This window comes from Grampus griseus, assembly GCF_964374135.1.
Source record: "Grampus griseus genome assembly, chromosome: 12".
In the NCBI taxonomy this organism is placed as follows: Eukaryota; Metazoa; Chordata; class Mammalia; order Artiodactyla; family Delphinidae; genus Grampus; species Grampus griseus.
Genome location: NC_139006.1, coordinates 30,636,850 through 30,661,153, shown reverse-complemented (window position 1 = coordinate 30,661,153; position 24,304 = coordinate 30,636,850). Strand labels below are relative to the sequence as shown.

Below are 24,304 nucleotides of genomic sequence, written 5' to 3'. Positions count from 1 at the left end.
GAAAAGACAGCCTCTTCAATAATTGTTTCTGGGAAAACTGGACAGCTACATGTAAAAGAATGAAATTAGAACACTCCCTAACACTATACACAAAGATAAACTCAAAATGGATTAAAGACGTAAATGTAAGGCCAGATATTATAAAACTCTTAGAGGAAAACATAGGCAGAACACTCTATGGCATAAATCACAGCAAGATCCTTTTTGACCCACCTCCTAGAGAAATGAAAAGAAAAACAAAAATAAACAAATGGAACATAATGAAACTTAAAAGGTTTTGCACAGCATAAATGAGACAAAAAGGCAACCGTCAGAATGGGAGAAAATGTTTGCAAATGAAGCAACTGATGAAGGATTAATCTCCAAAATATACAAGCAGCTCATGCAGCTCAATATCAAAAAAAGACAAAACCCAATCCACAAATGGGCAGAAGACCTAAATAGACATTTCTCCAAAGACGATATACAAATTGCCAGTAAATACATGAAAGGATGCTCAACATCACTAATCATTAGAGAAATGAAAATCAAAGCTACAATGAGGTATCACCTCACACCAGTCAGAATGGCCATCATCAAAAAATCTACAAACAGTAAATGCTGGAGAGCATGTGGAGAAAAGGGAAACCTCTTGCACTGTTGGTGGGAATGTAAATTGATACCACCACTATGGAGAACAGTATGGAGGTTCCTCAAAAAACTAAAAGTAGAACCACCATATGATCCAGCAATCCTACTACTGGGTATATACCCTGAGAAAACCATAATTCAAAAAGAGTCATGTACCACAATGTTCATTGCAGCTCTATTTACAATAGTCAGGACATGAAAGCAACCTAAGTGTCCATTCACAGATGGATAAAGAAGATGTGGCACAAATATACAATGGAATATTACTCAGCCATAAAAAGAAACGGAACTGAGTTATTTGTAGTGAGGTGGATGCACCTAGAGACTGTCATAGAGAGTAAAGTAAGTCAGAAAGAGAAAAACAAATACCATATGCTAACACATATATATGGAATCTAAAAATAAAAACCAAAAAAAGCAATGGTTCTGAAGAACCTAGGGGCAGGACAGGTATAAAGATGCAGACATAGAGAATGGACTTGAGGGTACAGGGAGCGGGAAGGGTAAGCTGGGACAAAGTGAGAGAGTGGCATGGACATATATACACTACCAAATGTAAAACAGATAGATAGTGGGAAGCAGCTGCATAGCACAGGGAGATCAGCTTGGTGCTTTGTGACCACCTAGAGGGGTGGGATAGGGAGGGTGGGAGGGAGACACAAGAGGGAGGAGATATGGGGATATATATATACGTATAGCTGATTCACTCTGTGATACAGCAAAACCTAGCACACCATTATAAAGCAATTATACTCCAATTAAAATGTTAAAAAAAAAAAGAAAAAGAAGTTTAGAGAAGAAGGTGTAGGCAAGTCTTAAGCAGGGAACTCAGAAGTTTGAACTTTGTCCCGTACGCATTTGTATCCCATTAAAGTTTTTCATAAGGCCAGTCCTTATGCTAATTATACTGCATCCTCACTGCTGGGTTGGGTCTCCCCTTACCACCAGACTGCTACCTTCCCCCCGCCAGGTACTGTGTTTGAATCACCACATGAGACCCCGGCTAGCCCGGAGTACAGTGCTTGGCACACAAGAGACGTGCAGTGAAGTTGCTGTGAATGAGGGAATTAATAAATTTGGAGGAGCAGTTATGTAGTCACAGCTTAGATCTGCCTTCTCTACCTCTTCTCTGGAGCTCTCAGGATGGAGTTCAAAGTGCGCAGCTAAGCGCAAAGCAGTGACATTGAATTCCCCCGACAGCAGCTGCTGGTGTACGTGGTCTTGTCTCTTGACTCAGAGGAACCTCATGAGGGAAGCCCATGAGAGGGTTAACAGCAGATCTTCTGCCTGACTCTGATGGTGTCATGCACGGCGGTGATTAATATATACAGCAAACATTTTCTTGCCAAAGCATAGTTGACTCAATCTAAATATTCTTTCAGAGAGGTCTCCTTAATTATAATGACATGCTATAAATATAAGAAGAAAGAATGTCAATTATCAGTTGGTATAATAACAGTGTTAGTGTTCATGCACATAAATTATCAGTAACTTTAACCTATCTAAAAGCAAGAAAAGTGCTCAGTTTTGCAATTTAAAACTTTTGAATATGCCACATTTAAAAATTATGCCTTTACAAGGAGGAGAAATTAGTAATCACCCCTAAAATGCATGTTCTTGAAGAGTTGATGAACTACTAAGAGTGACTTTTTTTTTTTTTTTTTTGTGGTACGTGGGCCTCTCACTGTTGTGGCCTCTCCCATTGCAGAGCACAGGCTCCGACACACAGGCTCAGCAGCCATGGCTCATGGGCCCAGCCGCTCCGCGGCATGTGGGATCTTCCCGGACCGGGGCACGAACCCGTGTCCCCTGCATCGGCAGGCGGACTCTCAACCACTGCGCCACCAGGGAAGCCCTAGAGTGAAATTTTTTAAAACATCATTTGAAAGGGCAAAATTTAAAGACACCTATGTTATATTTATTTTCACACAATCCAGACTCATCCAGGGTGATTTGAACACCTGTCACGTGGCAAACATAAAGCTTCCAGAATTGCACTGTGTCCAAAATGGAAACTCCTAGTCATTCAGAGCAATTTAAATTTAAATTTTAGTTAATTAAAATAAAATGATTCACAGACATAGAAGAGATACTTATGGTTACCGAAGGGGGAAGGGAGGAAGGGATAAATCAGGAGTTTAGGATGAACATATACACACTACTATATATAAAATAGATAACCCACGAGGACCTACTGTATAGCACAGGGAAGTATTCTCAGTATCTTGTAATAACCTATAATGGAAAAGAATCTGGAAAACAATATGTATATATGTATGTATAATTATACAATCACTTTGCTGTATACCTGAAACTAACACAACATTGTAAATCAAGTAACTTCAATTTTTTTTAATGATTTTAAAAAATAATAATAAAATGAAGTAAATTTTTCAGTTCTGCCGTCTCACCGGCCATGTTTCTAGTGCTCTGTGGCCACTTGTGGTTAGGGGCCACCACACTGAATACTGCAGAATAGAGCATTCCCATCCTGACAGTCCTATTGGACAGCATTGCTCTAAAGAAAAAAGTAAATAGGACATATTGCAAACACCACAGTCACAGCATTAAGGGCTACTGACACGCATCTAGGAGCAGATATCTTTGCCCACATTAAGGAAAACGCTTAAAAGTGCCCTTTTTACCAGCATACGGTAATCCTATTCAGGGCAAAATCAGACTCTGACCCCTGGATGAGAGATGAGGCCTTCCCCTTGTCAGGTCCTTATCTGTTTGAGCTGGTTGTCTATTTTGTTATTTTGTTTTAAGCCAGCTGTAATGTAGTTTTCCAACAAGACACTTTGAAAACAAACAACTTCAAGGTATTAGCTTAAACCTGAACTCATTCTTTATGTTCTAATCTACTGGCTTGCAGTTCCTCTGTCTATAAAAGTAATAACTCATCACAGTTTTGGCTGAGTTCCTGTGCCCGTTCACTGGATCCAGGATTTGAAGAGTCTAGGGGAGCAGGACAGCTTATCATAAAGCGTCTGACAGTGCATACATCAGGAGGGCTTATTGGATAAAGATGCAGTCTCGGTCGATCTGCCTCAGGTATTTCATCACATCCGTCTTCTCTTACAGATCACCTACAAGGCAGTCAGTTCCTTTGACCCAGAAATAGATCTATCCAATCAAAGTGGAAGAGTTTCAAAACTGGGAAATGAAACCCACTTTCTGTTTTTCGGACTGTATCCAGGAACCACATACTCCTTCACCATCCGAGCTAGCACGGCTAAGGGTTTTGGACCCCCGGCAACAAATCAGTTCACCACCAAAATATCAGGTATCGTACATTCATGAGCTGTGTCTTATATCAGAAGTAGCATTTGGGTACTTTCTCATTCCCATTGTCAAGTCTGCAGAGCTCACCCAAACGTACACGTAAATTCATGTTTTTGTAAGTATGAAAATCGGACTTATGGAATTCAATGAAACGCTGCAAATGTTTATCATTTGGGAGCTTCGGATCGTCGTCCTGCGTCAGGAGGTAGGCACTGTTTTAAGAGTGTGTGTCGGAGAACTCAGGCATGAGTGGGAGATGCTGTTCCCAGCACTCTCAGCCCTTCGCAGTCCCAAGTTCCCAGAGCAGCAGTGTCGGGAAAGTCTCCATAGCGAGGTCTCTCACAAGGGAGTGCTCAGCAGAAAGGCAGCGTTATGTGGAGTCCCTTCCAGAAGGCTCAGCCTTCCGTGGGACCTTCACTGTTAGCAGTTTCACGTCCTCAAGAGAGAGGCTACTACAGAGGGGGGGCACCAAGCACTTACATCCGCCAGCTTGTTTCTTGTAGAGACTCAATTACACCATCCAACAAAGGACATAATTTGGGAAATATTTCTGGGCATGTGCACCTGTGCACATGTCTTTGTGCTTCAGACTAGAGGAAATGGAGTTGCCATCTGGTGTGGGATATGCAGCAGCAATAAACACAGTTCCAGGGGACGTCTTTCCTTTTCTACGTTTTCCCCTTTGGATCCGAGTAGGGCAGTATTTGAGTTTGGGCTGTGACTGTTTTGGTTGGGGGTAGAAGAACAGGAGGCAGGTGATGGAGTAACTTCTCATCAGTCAGGGTCAGCTAAGTAATACTTAGCCTGATTTTTATATCTGTTGTCCCTCATCCCTAATTCTATGAGAGATTTTCTTTAGGACTGAAGGAAGGGAAGGAAATACAGCACAAGTACTCTAAGCCTTCTACTAGGTTTTGAGGGAGGAGTGAGGTTTGGAATTTTGTTTTTAAGCAATTATAACTTAAGGGATAACTTTGCATTGTGTAAGAGTTAATTTATGAGCACAAACTTAACTTGAAATTTAATAGATACTTGATGTTTGATATAAGACATTAGCTTGTAAAAACAACATGGAGAGTTGGAAAAGAGGAAGGATACTTCAGAGGTTAGGAAAATGACATAAGTTGTACAGATGCCTGAGTAGAAAGACCACTGGGCCTGGAATCAGAAAATATGAGTTCTAGTTATAATTTTTCCCAGTGCTTTTTCTCTGATCTTGATCAAGTGAATTTACCCCTGGATGTAAATTAAGATGGTATTATCTGTTTAAAGAGGTAATGTGTGCCAGTGTACATATCTCCAAGCCCCTTTTTTGGTAATTTCTCCCTATGGAAGCCGTATTTCAACGATTATTATCTTAAAGAGGCTATTCTTTTAGAAAAAATAATTCACTTTTACCATTTGTATTAGGTAAAAATTCTGGTTGGTGTGAGTCTGGCCGCTCCTAGCCCGCCAAGTTCAACAGTTCTATCCCGAAGCAAAGCCAGCTGACATTTTAGTTAGCCTGCAAAGGCTCATCAAGAATAACTATTTGATTTTTATGGTTCAAAGAAATTACGGATTCTGGGCCCCTATTTTCTACTTCCATGGACCTCAGAGAACTACTCTCTATCCAAAATGTAGCTCTGTGTTATGAACTGGAGTTAATTTTTAACAGAATTAGGGCTAATTTTAATGCTGAGAAGATCCATTGAATGGACCTGAGCTATAACCCATGTCTTTTACATAAAAGCTTCTTGTATGTAAGAGATTTAAAAAACGATACTCGCCAAACTGGCCTCTACTGTCCTCATCAGGGACCCGACCTGAGGGCCTTACAAAGGCCGGTGCCTCTGCGGCCGGCGTCACAGCCTTCGTGCAGCGATGTCTCTTGTGCACCGTGAAGACAGAATTACCGAAGAGCTGTTATCTTCTAGTAACGAGCTGAACAATCTAGAAAGCAAAGACTGCCAGGAAATGGCCTTGGAAATGGGATCCGCCCTGGGAAGAGGGCTGACATTTGTAGAACTAGATTTGCCCATCTCTATCTATTATCTCTTTGAATTCCCGTAATAACCCTGGAGGGTAATTTCTCCTATTTTGATAGATGAGTTAACTGAAGCTTCAGAGAGAATTACTGTGCCTAAGCTCTCATGCTGGTCGAAACAAAAGGCAACAGAAAGTCAAACCCAAGCCTTTCTCACTTCAACTCAGTATCTTTTCCTCGGTTGTGCTTTCCCAGAGAGCCCACCGGTGCCTCACTAGGTCCAGCCAGGCCCTCTGACTCCTGAGGACCTCTTCAGATCTCCGGATGGATATTTGGTACACAAGAAACCTTGACTTAGATGGGAGAACTGAAATGATCAGTTTTATGTTCCTAGTAATTATTTCTTAAATTTGCATTTAATATTTTAAGAAAAGCATATGTACAGAAAAGTACACAAATTAAATTTATTTTACAATTTACAATTTAATTACAGTGATGTACATGTATTGATGGATGTAATGGCTACACCCATTTAGCGAGAATCCGAATCGAGAAACAGTATTACTAACACCTCCTAAGCCCCCCCTCGTGCCCCCTCCCAGGTTAAACTCAAGACCAAAGTCAACACATGATGGTTTTAACAGCTGTCCCTGATGTTCAGGGTTGGGTAGATACGTAAAGGCTGTTTGTGGTTGGTTCACAGAGGCAATTTAAACTAAGTGTGCTGTGTTTTTAATGCTCATTGTAAATGAAAGTAGAAAGGAAATGGAAAAGACAAACCAGAAATCATGAGTCTCCTATCTCATGCATCTTCCCCAGCACCCTCCATGCCGGCTTATGAACTTGAGACGCCCTTGAATCAAACCGACAACACGGTGACGGTCCTGCTGAAGCCTGCACACAGCCGAGGCGCACCTGTCAGGTACCAAGCGGAGAAGGGGTGGTTTTAGGTGAAAACTGAAGTCATCTCACATGTGTTTTCTGGGGATTTGCTCCACGCCTCAGTCAACATGTAAACCCATATCCTTATGAACTCTAAGTAAAAGAAAGGACTGAGGGGAAGGATAGGGTTTTGATGTGGGGTGATCAAGTACTGTGTAAAGAGTTTGATTCTGATGCAAGTGGGTTGTTCTTTGAAGACAAGGAACAAAAACCCCAGTCCTTATACAATTACTCAGCCATAAAAAGAAATGAAATTTGAGCTATTTGTAATGAGGTGGATAGACCTAGAGTCTGTCATACAGAGTGAAGTAAGTCAGAAAGAGAAAGACAAATACCATATGCTAACACATATATATGGAATTTAAGAAAAAAATGTCATGAAGAACCTAGGGGTAAGACAGGAATAAAGACACAGACCTACTGGAGAAGGACTTGAGGATATGGAGAGGGGGAAGGGTAAGCTGGGACAAAGTGAGAGAGTGGCATGGACATATAAACACTACCAAATGTAAAATAGATAGCTAGTGGGAAGCAGCCGCATAGCACAGGGATATCAGCTGGGTGCTTTGTGACCTCCTGGAGGGGTGGGATAGGGAGGGTGGGAGGGAGGGAGACGCAAGAGGGAAGAGATATGGGAACATATGTATATGTATAACTGATTCACTTTGTTATAAAGCAGAAACTAACACACCATTGTAAAGCAATTATACTCCAATAAAGATGTTAAAAAAAAAAAAAAAAACCCCAGTCCTTTCGGAGGTGGCTTTCCTCCTAAAAGGTAATTGCTCCCTGTAATTTAGTTACCCAAGGTCAGGTGAGCCCTATTCCTTAAATGGATTTGTTTTGTTTTGTTTACAGGGAGTTTTAAGTCCTTAACCTTCAGTAAATTGGCTAATCTCTCAATTGAATATGTGGTGTATAACTGTTTTTTTTAAAGAAACAGGTGATTGGAAAGATGATTGTGAAGTCTTTATTTGAACAGATTTAAGTTTATTACCATGATGTAGGCCTCATTTCTCATCGTGTGATGATTTATATAGCTAAGAAATTACAAAGTATAACTTTTACCGTGAATGAATAAAATAAATTTATTCTTCGTAGGAAGGAGCAAAGGAATGCCTGAATAACTCTTGAGTATGAACTTGTCATAAGCTCATTAATCTATATAAATGAAATTTCTACTTGTTTCAGAGGGATTCAGATATTTTGTACTAACAGAGTAGATTCCCTTAAAAATAACCTATTCCTTTGAATAGCGTTCTCCAAGGAAACATTTACATTCACAATTAAGGCTACAGGGCCGGGGGTGGGGTTCCTTTCCCTGTGCCTTTTGTAGAATTTTAATTCATTAACCTTTTGAAACCTGGCCTCTCTTTGATCACGTTTTCACTACAGTATCCAAGGCGGATCCATTGGACTTCTTTCTGCCTGATAAGATATGTAAGTTTCAGTTCACAGACTCAAGATGAAAAACAGACAAGTGTAGTTGATAGAGAATTCACATTAGGGTCGAATCACAGAAACTTTTATTTGAAAACCCTGCAAGATGATATGAAACAAGTTTTAGTTTGCTGACTTACTCAAAGTAGTAGCCCATGTAAGGGATTTCAGATCGCCACTCATAGGTGCAGTAAGTGAGAACACTCTGAAATATGTAGAAGCTCTGTTCCAGATGTAAGGTATTATTTCTGCCAGAAAAGCGATGCCACTGACACTGCCCAGGCCCTTTGGGTTGATTTGTTTGGCACTGAGGGGTTGCACGAACTGAATGACCCCAGGCTCACCCTCATTGGATGGCTTTCCAAGACCCAAGCAGACCTATGGCCGCGGGTCAGACTTTTTCACTCCAGAAAGCTGAATTATTATTAAATGAAAATTGACGCTCTGACCGTGGCCTTGAGAACATCATTTGTTTCTGACCAGTTTGAGTTGCCCAAACTCAGCAAAACAGGCCGTTAGGACAGGAGTCCAGGTTCTACCACAGAGGCATCTCGATGAAATGAGAGGGTAGAGGTCATTCACTTTCAGAGCCTCCAAACTGAAGGAAGCTGAAACCCTAACCATCTCTCCAACACTCTACTTTATTCTCATAAAAATTCCTTTCACACATTTTCTATTCTTGTTGCTTCTTTCCTTCTAACCCTTTCAGTTGGATTGCCATCCTCATCTTTGTATAGATCTTTCCAAGTCTAAGTTTTCAAATGACACTTCTTTGGGCAATCCATGTTAGTCCTGTCCCCAGAAACCCTCTTCTTATCTTTTTAAAGTGTCAGTTGTGTCCCAAATGACTACCCATGTTTTCCATCATCTGCCTTGCTAAGGCACGGTTTTGTTCTTTTCCTTTACACCTTTCTAGTTGTTTTTGGAGACTTTGAAGCCTTACTACTTAGTTAGTTGTAGACATCCTCAGGCTTTGTATTCTTATGTCTATAAAAATAGAAATTCAGATGCTGGTCAGGATGTCTGAGACGCAGGTCTCACATCATTTCAGCAGGCCCAGCTCTAACTCTGTGAAGATTTCAGTTTATCATGTCACGTGCTCTTTCACACCTGTCATACTGCCTGATTTTACAAGTTCAGCACTGCTTTGCTTTTATGAAACATCATCTTGTTACTGGCTAAGCATTCCTGGAATTGACTGGGGTCATTGTGCATTCTGCCTCTATGATGCCCTCTTCTACAGTGTTAGCAGCTTGAAATGAACAAATTTACTATCTATATCCATCGTGGAAATCTACAATGCTAGAATCAAGATCAATTCTCGTGGCAAACAGTTCAATAAGCATTACAGGGAAATCCACTACAGATGCTACCTTTACTGGAAGGATGCTTGTCTTAAAATGGGTAAATTTTATTGGCACAAATTTGAGAGAGGAAATTATCTCAAACTCACCTGTCAAAAATATTTTTTTTTGAGAAAAGTGAATATTCTCTTCAAAGGATTCATTATTATAGTACAGCATAATGCGACTGATTATCTATTGAGTAGATGGAAGACCAATATATCTAGAAAGACTAGTTTGGGAAAAAAATGTCCATAATACTCTCAGTCTAAATGGGGTATATGAAAATTTTCAATTTCATTTAATGTTTAGAGAAATAAGAACTCTGATTAGGGACTCATAGGGACCTAAAATATAAAGCCATAATGTAGATTGAAACATTTGAACACATCTGGAAATTTGCAAAATGCACATGTAATCAACTGCAATACAAGAAAGCTTTTCCCAAATGGTAAGATAAATACTAGAAGAAGAAATGGAAGTGAACATCTGTTGGCTTTCCTGGATTTTGCACAGAATTATGTGTTCAAAAATACTGTCATTGTGTGATTGCAAAAAAACCCATTCTTTTGATTGATTTGATTTTTCTTTAATCCATATTCATTGGTGTTGAAAATTCAGTCATACTTCACTGAGGCACTTTACTAAGTGAGGTGCTTGTATACTGATTCCACTACAAACACTCAGCGTGGTTAATGCGGATTCTTGAAATTGCACTAAACTCTCAGTGTAAATGATTGTTGTCTTTTTATCGATCAGCGCATCAGCTCTGTCACATAAAATTATTTAAATCCTGAGATGGCCAGGAAGAACACAAATTCCATCATTCCAGCCAGTAAACTAGCACCTAGGACAGAATTTTAATGTCTGTTCATGGATTCGATTTTTTTTCTTTAATAAGACAGGGAAAAGCTTAATTTTCTTTTACTCATTTAGAATCACCTCATTTCTCTCTCTTCTTCTCCCCACTGTTTATTACATGCAGACAGAGTCCAACAGAGAAAACCCTAATAATTTGGCAGTAAAAGAGCAACTCTAAATAAAGAATGAGTTTTACACTAACTGTGGTGCTTTTCTTGCACTAACAAAAGTTCTGTCTGTGATTTTACTCTTGTGATATATGTCTTTATATATAATCTGCTGTGTGCAGTAACCCTCATTAATGATGTTTTATACCTTCTAATGGGCTGTGGCTTGAGACTCAATCACGTTTTTGTAATTCAAATGACTCTCATTTTTGTTCCTTAGGCATTGTTGCTTTAATTTGTTCATAAATGTTTTGCAGCTCGGTGTCTTCGTAATTAAAACTCAGTGCTTGAATATGTTAACTAATTAAATATTTTGATATTCATTTCAGTGGAATGTTCAAAGATTACCAAATCATTCTTTGATTCATTCATTCAGGAGAAACTGTTGAGTGGGGAAAACATCTATTACAGTTGTGTGCCTACAGGGAGGGATGGAAGGAGGGCAGTAATCACAGCAACAACCAAAACATTAACACCGAGGCTGAACCATGTGAATGTAATTTTAATTCATGGCAGCCACTTTGTTCTTCTAATAGTAAAGTAGTCCAGATTATTTCTTTTTAATTTTATTGAAATATGGTTGATTTCCAATATTGTGTTTAATTTCTGCTGTACAGCAAAGTGACTCAGTTATACATGTATATAATTTTTCATATTCTTTTCCATTATGGTTTATCTCAGTATTGAGATATAGTTATAGTATAGTTCCCTGTGCTATACAGTAGGACCTTATTTATTTATCCTGTATATAAGAGTTCGCATCTGCTAATCCCAACCTCCCAGTCCTTCCCTCCCCCTTGGCAACCACAAGTCTGTTCTCTATGTCTGTGAGTCTGTTTCTGTTTCATAGATATGTTCATTTGTGTCATATTTTAGATTCCACATATAAGTGATATCATATGGTATTTGTCTTTCTCATTCTGATTTACTTCGCGTAGTATGATAATCTCTAGGACTGTCCATATTGCTGCAAATGGCATTATTTCATTCTTTTTTATGGCTGAGTAATATTCATATATATTATATATATACACACACACACCACATCCTCTTTATCCATTCATCTGTCGATGGACATTTAGGTTGTTTCCATGTCTTTAGCCCCAATTATTTTGATGCTGTGCATTGGCAGTCATTGGTGACTTATACTGTGGCTATCCTCTAAGTTGAATGCTTCCTCAACAGTTATGTTTAAAAAGCAATTTGTGAATAGTTTCTGTTGCTGAGAATCGGGGCCAAAATCTTAAAGTAAATAGGAACTTCACTACCTTATGAATGGGGAAGAGAGGAGGCATAAGGAATGGAAGACATATTTTGCCTAACTTTTTTCAACAATGTGTCCTAGGTAAGTAAGGTTTCAAATGAGATAGGAAATATTTCTTGTTAGTAAAAAGCAATCATAAATGCTTTATTCATCCAAAACACCTCTGATTTAAAAACAAAAAGACTTGTATCATGTAACACCTGCAGTTTCATATATAAGTCAAGAATTTATTTTTATGTACTATGTCCAGATTTTTATTAAACTGATTTTGCCTTGAATTTTTTCTCATGGTAGACTGCAAATGTGTGCTATTCTCATTTACTCCTAACACTTTTTTCCTTATGCTGCTTTGTTTTACGTGGTAAAGTAGGAAACGTTCTGATATTAAAGTGTCATTGTTAACTTCAGTATTTCTTGAGTTATTCAAATTACTCATCAAATATTCTTTTGTAACAAATTAGACAGAAAATGAAAAAGGCATTAAAGGATGCTATTTTTCTCATTATACAGCTCTCTGTCTTTTGAAAAATCCACTCTTAGTCTTCGAAGAAGGTGAAGGACAAGTTTTCATTCCATTGAGAATAAACAGGCAGTAAAGCAATTGTATTTATTTTAAGAAAATGTGTTATATTTCTCACACACGTTCCATTTGATCCTGGAGCTGTATGGGAAACGAGCTTTATTCTCTTTGTGGGCCTGCACTCATGGCCCCAAGCTGGGTATCACACAGCAGTTTTTGTTAAAGGGACTCAGCGTGAGAGTGCCAGGGAGTCTGTGACACTTGCCACCTCGGATGGGACAGTGAAACTAACTTTTGTCAGTAAAAGAAAGGAAAGAGATCATTATTACTAATGAAAGGTAGGAGATAATCATGCACTTTGTTCTAAGAAGTTTCCTATTTTAGGAATTACAATTGTTGGCATATGATTGACTACGGTTTAGAAGTTTGATGTTAGGAAGTATGGACCAGATCCTTTTTACATTTTTTTTAAAGCAGCAGCAATCTATATGATTGTCTCCCCTTTCTAAGTCCCAGGAAAGACATTATCACTGCGTTGTCACCACCTTCTTGGACACCCCTTTCTCTTCTGCTTCATGCAAGGAGCCTTTGAGCATTTCAGCATTATAGGGTTCTTGTGAGGATTAACTGAGGTACTGTATTTCAAATAGTACTTCAAACCGTACTTCACACACACTAAATGCTACGTAAGTGTTTCTTCTTGCTCTGGCACCCTTCAGGCTGTAGCAGTAGGTGGTTCTCATTGTTTGTTTTCACAGGACCAGCCCTGGGCCTCTACCTTTTCCTTTGTTTGTCTCATTCTCTTCAAATCTGCTATCACGAAAAATCTAATTTGACATGAAAAATAAATTAAGAATTTAATAAGTGTGTCTATCAATAAAATCCTAAATAGAATTCCTATAAATTCTAATGTCTCTCCTGCATTTTAAATTCTGATTGCCTCTGGTTACCTGTTTATTTATGCATTTGCAAGTTTTGAGGAACTGATACTATAACTAGGTAATGAACTCTCCCCCGACCCCAGTTCTGTACAACAGCTCTTTAAAAAGGTTAGGTGTTTCCATGTTGACCCCTGAGTCGTTAGCTAATTATGGTCTTTATCAGCTCTAAACTTAAGTTTATGAATAAACTTAAGCATAAAACAAAAGGAAACAAATCTTCTGTTTAGAACCACTCTAAAAGTAAAGTTTGCAACGTGCCATACCAACGAAGAGTCCATGAGACAAGTAACTTGCTTGGCTCAATGGGGTCTGTTGTTGTCTCCACTCTCGAAGAGTGCTCCTCCTTTCACTTTCTTAAAAGAAAGGTATCTGTTATTCAAGTACCATTTTATGGTCATTCAATCATTATGATTATATTAGAATTTATTCTCCAGATTCTAAAAATTGTCCTTTTTTTGAATTTTATTTTATTTTATTTTTCTGTATAGCAGGTTCTTATTAATTACCTGTTTTATACATATTAGTGTATACATGCCAATCCCAGTCTCCCAGTTCATCCCACCACCACCCCACCCCCACTTTCCCCCCTTGATGTCCATTGGTTTGTTCTCTACATCTGTGTCTCTATAAAAATTGCCCTTTAATCAGAATAGTTTTATCTATTAGTTTGATCTTGGCTCAGGAACCAGTTAAATAGCGATTTGCAAATATTTTGTTATTTATCCATAAAAAAATTTATCTCTTTATATTACTTTCTTGCTGGATGAAAGAAAAAACTATAGTGTAAAACCTTACAATACAAAGTTTACCTTAAGATCCAAAGATTCTGTAATTTAAAAGTAGCTTCAGGGACTTCCCTGGTGGCATGGTGGTTAAGAATCCACCTGCCAATGCAGGGGACACGAGTTTGAGCCCTGGCCCAGGAAGATACCACATGCCGTGGAGCAACTAAGCCCGTGCGCCACAACTACTGAGCCTGCACTCTAGTGCCAGCGAGCCACAACTACTGAGCCGGCGCTCCACAACTACTGAAGCCTGCGCGCCTAGAGCCCGTGTTCCACAACAGGAGAAGCGACCGCAATGAGAAGCACGTGCACCGCAACGAAGAATAGCCCCTGCCCACCGCAACTAGAGAAAGCCAGAAAGCCTGCGTGTAGCAACGAAGACCCAATGCAGCCAAAAAAAAAAAAAAAAACTAGCTTCATTTTAAATTAACCTATTATAAATCAATGTATAATGTTCAGATCTACCCAGTACTTTGCTCTAAATTAATTGGAAACTACTGAATCTATCAGTAATGAATAAGCAATATCATTACGGCCTAAACAATAAGACAGTATCGGGTGTCATGCGTGGTCTTTTGGATGGGCAGAATCAGTCTTCCATCCTTTGACATAGGCAGGAAACTCTTCTGATATTCAAATAATTACTCTGAATATGCATCACGTGAATAGCGGACCTAACTTTCTAAAATGACTCCCATGATACAGGGAAAGAACATACTCTTTGGAGTAAATAAACCCAGTTTCAAATCCCAGCTCTCTCAACGACTATCTATGTGATGGTTACAAATCTCGTAACATCTCTGAGCCTCAGGGTGACGCCACGTCAGCTCACGGAGCTGCTGTTGGGGTTACACTGACGCAGTAGACACTAGGTTCCGAGTGCTGTGTGACTCCCTGGGGATCCAGAGGGGCCTGTCGTGGGCTCTGTTCTCCAGGGGGTTGCAGTCTCGACACGTGAGCCCAGCATGTGCTCTGGTCCCCTGTCTCGGGTGCTGAGGAGCCGGAGGGCGGGGCTGTACCTGGGGTGGGGGGTGTTGGGTAAGATTCCAGAGAGGAGCTGAGTCTTGACAGATGGATGTTGCCCACGGGATGTATGTCACATGGAGACAGGAGGTTACGTGTGTGGCAGGGACTAAATACTGAGCAAGACAGATGCATCCCAGGAGGGTGGGGAGGACCAAGTTGGCCTGCTCTGGTGATGAGAAGTGTGATATAATTAGAGAGGGGTGGGATGGCGGGATGGGAGAAGCGGAAGGGAGATCAGGGGTAGATTGATTGATTGGGCGACCTTATGCTCCATACCAGGGGGTGGAGTTGTATCCAATGGGCAGTGAGCAGGGATTCCAGGGACTTGGGTAAGGAAAAAATGTAGGGAAGATTAGCTGCAGCCGTGGAGGGTGGGTTACTGGGTTGGGGCATAGGACAGGTGTACAGGTTCCTTTTCATCCGCCCAGTTAAGGTATCGCTAACACTTAGGAAAGCGATCTTGTACATGTCAAATGCTGATTTTCATTAGAAACGGGACTTAGGGGAACCAGAAACATTTAGTTCTTTTAGAAGAAAAAAAGAGAATGTATCGCCTAATCAAAGTGATTGGTGATGTTAACTGTTTAAAGTATTGTTAAAGTGCATACTAGGACACTCAAAATTGAAAAACTAGCTCAGCCATGACTCTCTGGTAATTTACTGGAAATTACTAATCATGTGAATATTTTCAATTAATTTATTTATTTTGGCTGTGTTGGGTCTTCGTTTCTGTGCGAGGGCTTTTTCTAGTTGTGGCAAGCGAGGGCCACTCTTCATCGCGGTGCGCGGGCCTCTCAGTGTCGCGGCCTCTCTTGTTGCGGAGTACAGGCTCCAGACGCGCAGGCTCCGTAGTTGTGGCTCACGGGCCCAGTTGCTCCGCGGCATGTGGGATCCTCCCAGACCTGGGCTCGAACCCTGTGTCCCCTGCATTAGCAGGCAGATTCTCAACCACTGCGCCACCAGGGAAGCCCCATATGAATATTTGTAAATCCCAGTTTTCATAAGCGGTAAAGAGGTGGCGTTGTTAGTGCTTCTTGCTCAGAAGAACCTTCTGGACCTTTGTCTTTTTGCTTCTCTCTACCTTCCTTTTACTGGATCACCCTAACCCCTTTGCCCTGAGCCTGTGCTAGGCACTTTGGGGACCATTATGAAACACACTGGGGTGTGTTTGCAATGCCAGCGAATGGATGAGACGGTGTCTTACTGAAAGAGCGCCAAAGGAGTGAATGCTCCAGGACGCTTAGCGGATGAGTGTGGCTGACTCTTGGCTGAGGGACAGGGAAGACTCAAGGTTTTGATCATACCGTTTCTCGTTGTTCTCATTCCTGTACCCAAAGGAACCCATGGTTGTCTCTGCAAAGATCAATGTCTGAGGTTGGACTGCAGGCTACACAAAGGCCCTTGAGTGTCATTTATAGTGGAGGCCGTACGTTATCATACGTGACCGCCTCCCTGGAGGTGAGGTCAGTAGTGCTGGGCACAGCCCCCCCACCAGCTGACCAGGAGCCCAGAAGCCACCTGTCAGGATGGGGAGGCAGACATGCAGGTTGAACTCACTGGCCACTGACAATAGAGAAAGTTACCCCCTGCTTCTTCCCCCCACACCGTCTGTCTGGACCATCCATAAATGAAACAGTGGAATCACTTAAAAGCTGTCTCAGTTGTAAACCCAGAGCCCCAGAAGGTTGCCGATGCCTTGAATTGAACAACTTATCGCCTGAGTGACAAATCTCACTGCTGCTCTGCCATTTGCTCTCAGCAGCTGCTGGGTCTTCCTAATCACGATTATTGATTCCACGGAGTTTAAGGGATGAATTTCTAGAGGTGTTCCGAGCTGAGACTGTTAGGCTTTGGGAGACAGGATCTTGGACATTTTGACGAAGACTGACTGATCCGACTATAGGCGCTTCACTTTCATTTTTTTAAGTGTTACAATCACATAAGTACGTGAGAAAAGATGACAAGTTCAAAGAGGCTGATAGTTACGCTTGGGGCAGACAGTGAAAGCCCGTCCAGGGAGCTGCTGAGAGCTATGGGCTTTGGGAGCCAAGGAGCCCCTCGGAGAGGACCTGACCACGCTCCTCAGGTGTCAGAACCTCGTGATCCTATGGAGGGGGGCGGACATGGCCGTATAATGAACACTGTTTTATGTCATTCTCTTCAGCAGAACATTTTCTCAACCAGTGCTTCTAAGTCTGGACAGTGTAATCGTTTATGATGAGAACAGCAAAGCACAGGAAAAAGCTGATGTGCCTTCTGTTTCATCAAAAATTAGTTTATTAAGTCTGTTATTACATTATGCTTGTGATGGTTACCTATATTTGGTTTTCAGCTCCTTAATTTAATTAACAGTCAGTTCTTCAATCTGTGAGATAGTAGAACGATTGGGTAGCAATGTTTGTTTTCTCCATATCGTCGTATCCATTTTGAGCTGTTCTCTGTGTCCTATTTTTTTCATTTCTCTATGTTTCCCTAATAGTGTTTGCCTGTCCAGTGTCAGTGTATTTCCTGCTCAGTGAGAATTGGTAAGAGCTCTCTGAAGTTATTAGTCTCTAGCTAAAATTGTTGCCCTTTACAATATTGCCAAGTGTTATAGGAAATTTGAGGGTTGACATTTGCCTATTATTCATTCATTTGTGCACCAAATATCTATTGAGCATCTTTATTTTCAAGTCACTGTGCTAGGATGGTGATCAAGCTGTGTAGAGAAGCCCAGAGTACACTGAGAGCATATGACAGAAGGATGAAATCCCAACAAGGAAATCGGGATGTGCTGTTTCAGCTGAAACTCAACGGAAAAGTAGGAAGTGGCCAATCAGGGGCTGGAAGGCAGGTGTGGGTCCACCAAGGAGAGGAGCAGCCTTTAGAACAGCCTAGGATCAGAGGAAGTAAAGAGATGTAGACAGTGGTCATCCCAGCAAATACAATTAAAACCACATACATAGTAAATGAAGCTTGACCAGCACTCAGGAGTATTAACTAGATTTATGAATTTAATGTTGGAAGTGAGCCTTTTCCTAGGCTAATTATTATGTAAAATGTATGTAAATATAATAGGAAATGCAAAATGATCACAAAATGATTTTCATAATTTAGTTTCTGAATATCCTTCAGTACCTCAAACCTAATTAAGTGTGCAATAAGTGTTTATTGAATTGAACATCATCTTTTTCTTGTGAGAAGTAATTATCACTGAAACCTTTATAGATAAGAAGCCAAAGGTCTCAAACCTCCTTTTAACTCATTGGATGTATAAGGAAGAAGAAGCGTTTAAAATTTATATTCTCATCTCTAAATAAAAGTTAAATACCATGACCCTTCCATAGAGTGCAGAAGCATAAAAAAACACCCTACCCTTACCCTTGGATCAATCTTATTTTTTTTAATAAGAAGAGAAATTCAGAAGGACTACTGCAGATTTCATCAGGAACATCACTAGAATCTTGCACGCCTATACTGACCCCTTTGAAACTTCTGCTTCTCACCTCTCAGGGTCACTGACACCCTCCTTTCTCCTTTGCTTTCCACCCGCCCCCCATAGGTAGAAAAGGGGGTTGGGAGGTGGGAGAAATGGGTGAAGGGTCATGAACTGTGGGGTGATGGATGGTACCTGGACTTGTCATGGTGGCCCCTCTGTAGTGTATACAGATGTTGAATTATAATGCTACATACCTGAAAGGTATATCAGAATTATACTTTTTAAAAGAAACTGGGAACCATTTAGAATTATTACAAAGAATTCTCTGAAAACAACTATCATCAAAATCAAATTAAAATGTAATGAAAGCTTAAAATTAATTAGTAATCAATTAAAAGAAAAGAACAATTGCATGGACCAGGGTTTGCATCTGGGCTGAGTTGTTTACACTACTGTGTGACCTTGGGCATCCTGTGAACTCTGGGTCTTTCTTTAGTTCTGAAATTGGGTCTAACACAAGATATGTCCGTTTCACAGCATCATCATGAGGATTAATACAGGCGAAAGTTCTTTGTAAACTGAAGTGCTAAGAAAGGGTAAAACTATAATATCAGGATTTGCTTAACAAAACACACTGACTAGATTGATGTTCAGTTTTTTTTTCCCTTTATTCCTTGTTTTTGGTAAAATGCTTAAAATTTCTAATCACTACTGCCCTTTAACTTTTATGCCAATATACCGAGACGACTACTACTACTGCTGCTACTGAAGTAGACTACTACTTCAGTAGTATCTGTGGGGACTTCCCTGGTGGCACAGTGGTTAAGAATCCGCCTGCCAATGCAGGGGACACGAGTTTGAGCACTGGTCCGGGAAGATCCCACATGCTGTGGAGCAACTAAGCCCATGCACCACAACTACTGAAGCCTGAGCGCTTAGAGCCCATGCTCCGCAGCAAGAGAAGCCACCGCAATGAGAAGCCCACACACTGTAACGAAGAGTAGCCCCTGCTCGCCACAACTAGAGAAGAGCCCGCGTGCAGCAACGAAGACCCAACGCAGCCATAAATAAATAAATAAAAACAAATAAATTTATATTAAAAAAAATAGTATCTGTATTCTAAAGGAAACCCATACTTTGACAATAAGTTTATGGTCGTCGTAAGAAATATGTGCAGTCATTCTGTAAAATCATCAGTTTTAGAAGACCTACTGTTCCAATCCAAACCCCACAGAGATGAGAAAGCACTGCTGGTTGGAGTAGTTACAAACAAGGGCTCTTTCCTGGGGACGAAGGTGCAGAGGTGTTCAGAAGCATCAAATATGCAGCCAATCACAGCATGGAGTTTGGTGACCCTGGGTTTCAATCCTAGTGCTTGTTTGCCCTGTAATCTCGGGCAAGTGATACTTTTCTGTCTCATTTTCTTCCTCAATTAGTTGTGAGTGATAATATCTACCTCAAAGGGCAGCTAGGAGGTGAATGACAGTAAGCAAAGCAGTCAGGACAGCATCTACCACAGACGTTATCAGCTCAATATAGGAAAGCTTTTCTTATTTATTGTTGACTCTATTCTGGTCTGTAAAGACGGCAGTACCTTGTAGATAACTTGGTAGCCTCTTTTCTTATGCCTGTGTCATAGGAAAGTTTCTAAATCCCAGTATAATACTTCTGAACCTCAGTTATGATCTGACAGGAATAATAATTAGGCTAATAAAAAAATGAAGAATTGTTGTTACTTGGATTGAGTCGCTATAATATGGCAGTCCCATGCTTGGTTCTTTATGGAGTGATTTCTAATCATCCAGAGCAGAGTTCCTGGTCAAATGCCAGCACTCTGTGTACAGATACAGGAACTGAGGTCTGGGGGGATTAACAGTCAGCCATGCTCTCCCTGTGAACAGTGCATGGCCTGCAAGGCCCCTCCCAGGAGCCATCCCTACCACAGACATCGTCCCTGCAGAATCTCTCTGGAACCAATGTGGTTACACCTTCCTTTGCAGACATGGGCTTTCCTGAAAATTAATATCCTTTCTTTATTGTCTCTTCCAGTGTTAAGAAAATATATAATGCCTTTGTTTTTAGATTATGATCCTTGTAATCTTTGGGGTTTATCTCTAATACTTCATTCTTAGAAGTTAGAAGCAGGGGTTTTTGGTTTTGGTTTTCTTCATTATTTCTTCATTTTTGTTTTTAAGCTAAGACCTCCTTTTTATTTTTTTGGTCAAGCCTAACTCCATCAAAATCTGCTCAGTGTTTACTAGCGAAATTTTGAGTACTTGAAGGACTTGGGTTAAACAGCTTTGTTTTAGTGTATTGGATTGTTTTAATCAAATTCATCAGTCTTTTTTTGTTGATATGTATGTTCTTTTTTCATATTACCGTGTTTAATAGTCTCCGGAGAATAAAGAAAGAAAATACCAATTCTTTTGAAATGCTTATTAATAGTTTTTTTTTTTTAATTGTTCCCTCTTCTTTATTGAAGAATTGTAAACTGCAAGACCATCTTAAACCTTTGGGGCTAAAAGGTTCTTTTGTCACATTTCTGGAACCTTTTGAAAAGGTTCTATCCATTGCTAAAATTGTTTAAGGAAAGGAGCTCTAAATACCTGACTTCCAACCTAAAATTTTTCCTTTTTTCATTGGTTCACATAGTCACAAAAACTAAAATGTCATTTAACAGTAAAACTTCAGTTTTGTATTACTATATTGGCTCGGTTTTTTTATGAGTTATTGTAGCTGAATTGCTACAGAGTGTGTTCACAAAAGGTACTAAATCCCTTATTACCACTGCCACCACCCTTCCCCCACCTGATTTTAGGTGACTTTTATTGTATTAAAAAATAATACTCTGCATTCCTTTACTGCCAGGAAACAAAGATCATTTTTATTAAAGTTGCTTTTAGGATGACAGTGTCAGTCATCTCTTTGAAAATTCATTTTGGAAACTAAGTTTGTTCTTCCAGAACCCTTGAAAAGAAGCCTGAAAAATTGCAGGGGAAGATAATAATAATAGAGGAGATGTATTTGAGCAGTTATACTGTGAAACTTAATTTAACTTTCCCTCAAACTCCATTTCAAACTTGCTTTTGTGCATGAAAATATACTGTCTCGCTTTCCTTCCCTCATGTCTCAGATTTTCTTTTTCTTCAACATAATCCCCTCCGAAGGATTCTGTGTAGGAGACCAGAGCTCCAGTCTGATGCTCCAGTCTGATGCTCCGGGGCCCGCAGGGCAGGTGCACAGGCCTTGCTCAGGGCCTTCTCTGCAGAAGGCCAGGCCAGGGGCCACTGGCCTGGGAAGGGTGCAAGGGGCTCCCACTGCCAAATTCTGCCACCACTGCCCCCAAAACAACCAACACATCTGTAATATTTTGACTTCACCTTAATGATTAAAATGGAGAGCAAATGATTAAAATGGAGAGCATCTAAAATTGAGAGATGATGGCTCTTGTAACCTGCGGCGTGATTAGAGAAGGCAGAAAAAGGAGTTCCAAGTTTGCCTGGAAGGCACCTGTGGGGAGGTGGAGGGGAGCAGAGACCGAGGCTCTGCGTGTTTGCAGGCTGCTCTCCCTGCCCTCCCCAGAGAGCAATCTACCTGGTTCTCATTCCTCACGTTGGGCATCACAGCGGGATGGGAGTCAGCAACCAGCCCTGGTTGTCATGCCCTGCAGCGTCCTTCTGCCAGGAGCTGGGCAGTATGGAAACTGTGAGGAAAACCCTGCCACTCCTGGGATTCCTCCCCGGGAAACTCGGGCACTCTCGGGACAGGCCTGCTGGGACCCTGGCAGGCATCTGAGCCAGAGCCCGGCCATTACCCTCAGTGTTTGGTCCTATTGATGAAGAATCCTCGTGCCTCTCGGGAGTCTGATGGGAGACTTGTTGAGACTTGGGAGGGTCTTTGTTGGCACAGGTGGTCGTAGTGAATGGAGATTGCATTGGGAATCCAAAGACATGAGCTTTTTGTTTGTTGGCATTCCTTTATCTCTAATTTGGGGGGAAAGTTGATGGCTGTAGGCAGCACAGGACAGTCTTCAGGCGTCACCGGCAGTAGGAGCGTTTGGGCACTAGGTCCAGGCCAGATGTCCTCGGGGAAGCTGATGCCACAAGAGATTTTTTTTTTCAATAGATCTTTTTTGGAGTATAATTGCTTCACAATACCGTGTTGGTTTCTGTTGTACACCAAAGTGAATCAGCCATATGCATACACAGTCCCCATATCCCCTCCCTCTTCAACCTCCCTCCCACCCTCCCTATCCACCCCTCTAGGTCATCGCAAAGCACCAAGGCGATCTCCCTGTGCTATGCTGCTGCTTCCCACTAGCTAGCTATTTTACATTCGGTAGTGTGTATATGTCGATGCTACTCTCACTTTGCCCCAGCTTCCCCCTCCACGCCCCTGTGTCCTCAAGTCCACTGTAGACACTGACACTCCCCCTCTGTACCCTCTTTCACTCTGTACAAACCTCTGTCAGCATCTTGTCCCAGTTCTTTGTTGGAGGGACCTGTTTCTAACACCCCGAGAACGGGGACAGTGTGGACTTCATTCCTCTCTTTCTTCTTCCCTTGTGCCTGGCACAGGGCTTGATATGTGATAAATATCGTAGAAAATAAGGAAATATGAATAAAATAGTTTTCTTCTCACTTGTTGACGTCACAACTTGCCTGATCTTGTACCAGGGAGTATAAAAAGATCAGAGCTGGAAAGGACCTTAGTGGTCAGGGGATGATTTGGTGGCAGTGCTGGACCCAGTCACCTGGGCATGGGATCCCAGTTCACTGTGCTCTCAGCGGCACGCCCTTCGGGACAGTGGCATTTGTATTCTGGCTCCCCTGGCCTGCACTACTGCTACCTTTAGGGACTGAAAGATCCTGACTTGAGTATAATAATGAACATATTTAGTATGGCTTCGATAGTATTGGATTTTTCTAGTTTTATTCAAATCCCTAGAGCTATTTAAGAAAAACAAGCTTTAAAAATAGTAGCAGACCTTGAGTTATAATTTTTAGAGTCATACATTTGTTATGAAATTGTGATGATTAAATTATGACAAACGTAACTGAAATGACATGTGCAAAGGAAAACGTCTTCACTTGTTAAAAGGAGGAGAAGTCACTCTTAAAGATGTTCCATCTTGGACTAATTTACTTGAAATTTGGTGCCTGTCATGAAGATTAATAACATGTGGCCTTTTACACAGCTTCTCGGCCCAAGTCTAATGTTCTAGTTGTCCTTTTATTATCCCAAACCTCCGTAACTAAAGGATTTTTCCTTCCTGCCCTTTGTTCCCAATATGGAGCTGTAATTGAGTTCATATTTCTCGCCCAGCCTTTCAGCTATAATTAATATTTTATTATATCAGATTTTGTCACTAACTAGCAGAGCAGCAGGGTGTGGGAGCACATGCTCAGGCGTGCTTACACATATACACACACACATGTGCACACACATGCAGAACAGAAGTAACTTAGGGATGCCAGGCGAGCTCCTGATGACGAATTATGGCCGAGAGAGCATCAGTTTTATTTGTAGTACCCTGAAAATATGCCACAGCAATAGATGGCCGATCCTATCTAGAAGAGAGCAGGACAAAGAGAAATTAAAGTGGGCAACATAGAATATTCGACCCCACGGATCAGTTTATGCTGTGCAGTGTGTTACCCAGGGTCCACTGTTTGTGGAAAACTAGTGATCAGACCTCATTTCTGAGTCAATGAGC

At 41.0% G+C, this 24,304-nt stretch overlaps 1 protein-coding gene across 4 annotated transcripts in view; it reads left to right on the top strand.

Annotated features, from left to right (window-relative positions):
- The window catches only part of PTPRM (protein tyrosine phosphatase receptor type M), a 746,863-nt gene that overhangs the window by 446,112 nt on the left and 276,447 nt on the right, over positions 1-24,304 (top strand). For all 4 annotated transcript variants that reach the window (XM_082668014.1, XM_082668012.1, XM_082668013.1 and 1 more), the window contains exons 10-11: positions 3,715-3,916; positions 6,701-6,803. In XM_082668014.1, coding sequence (XP_082524140.1) covers positions 3,715-3,916; positions 6,701-6,803 — 305 coding nt within the window. The remainder of the gene's footprint in view (positions 1-3,714; positions 3,917-6,700; positions 6,804-24,304) is intronic.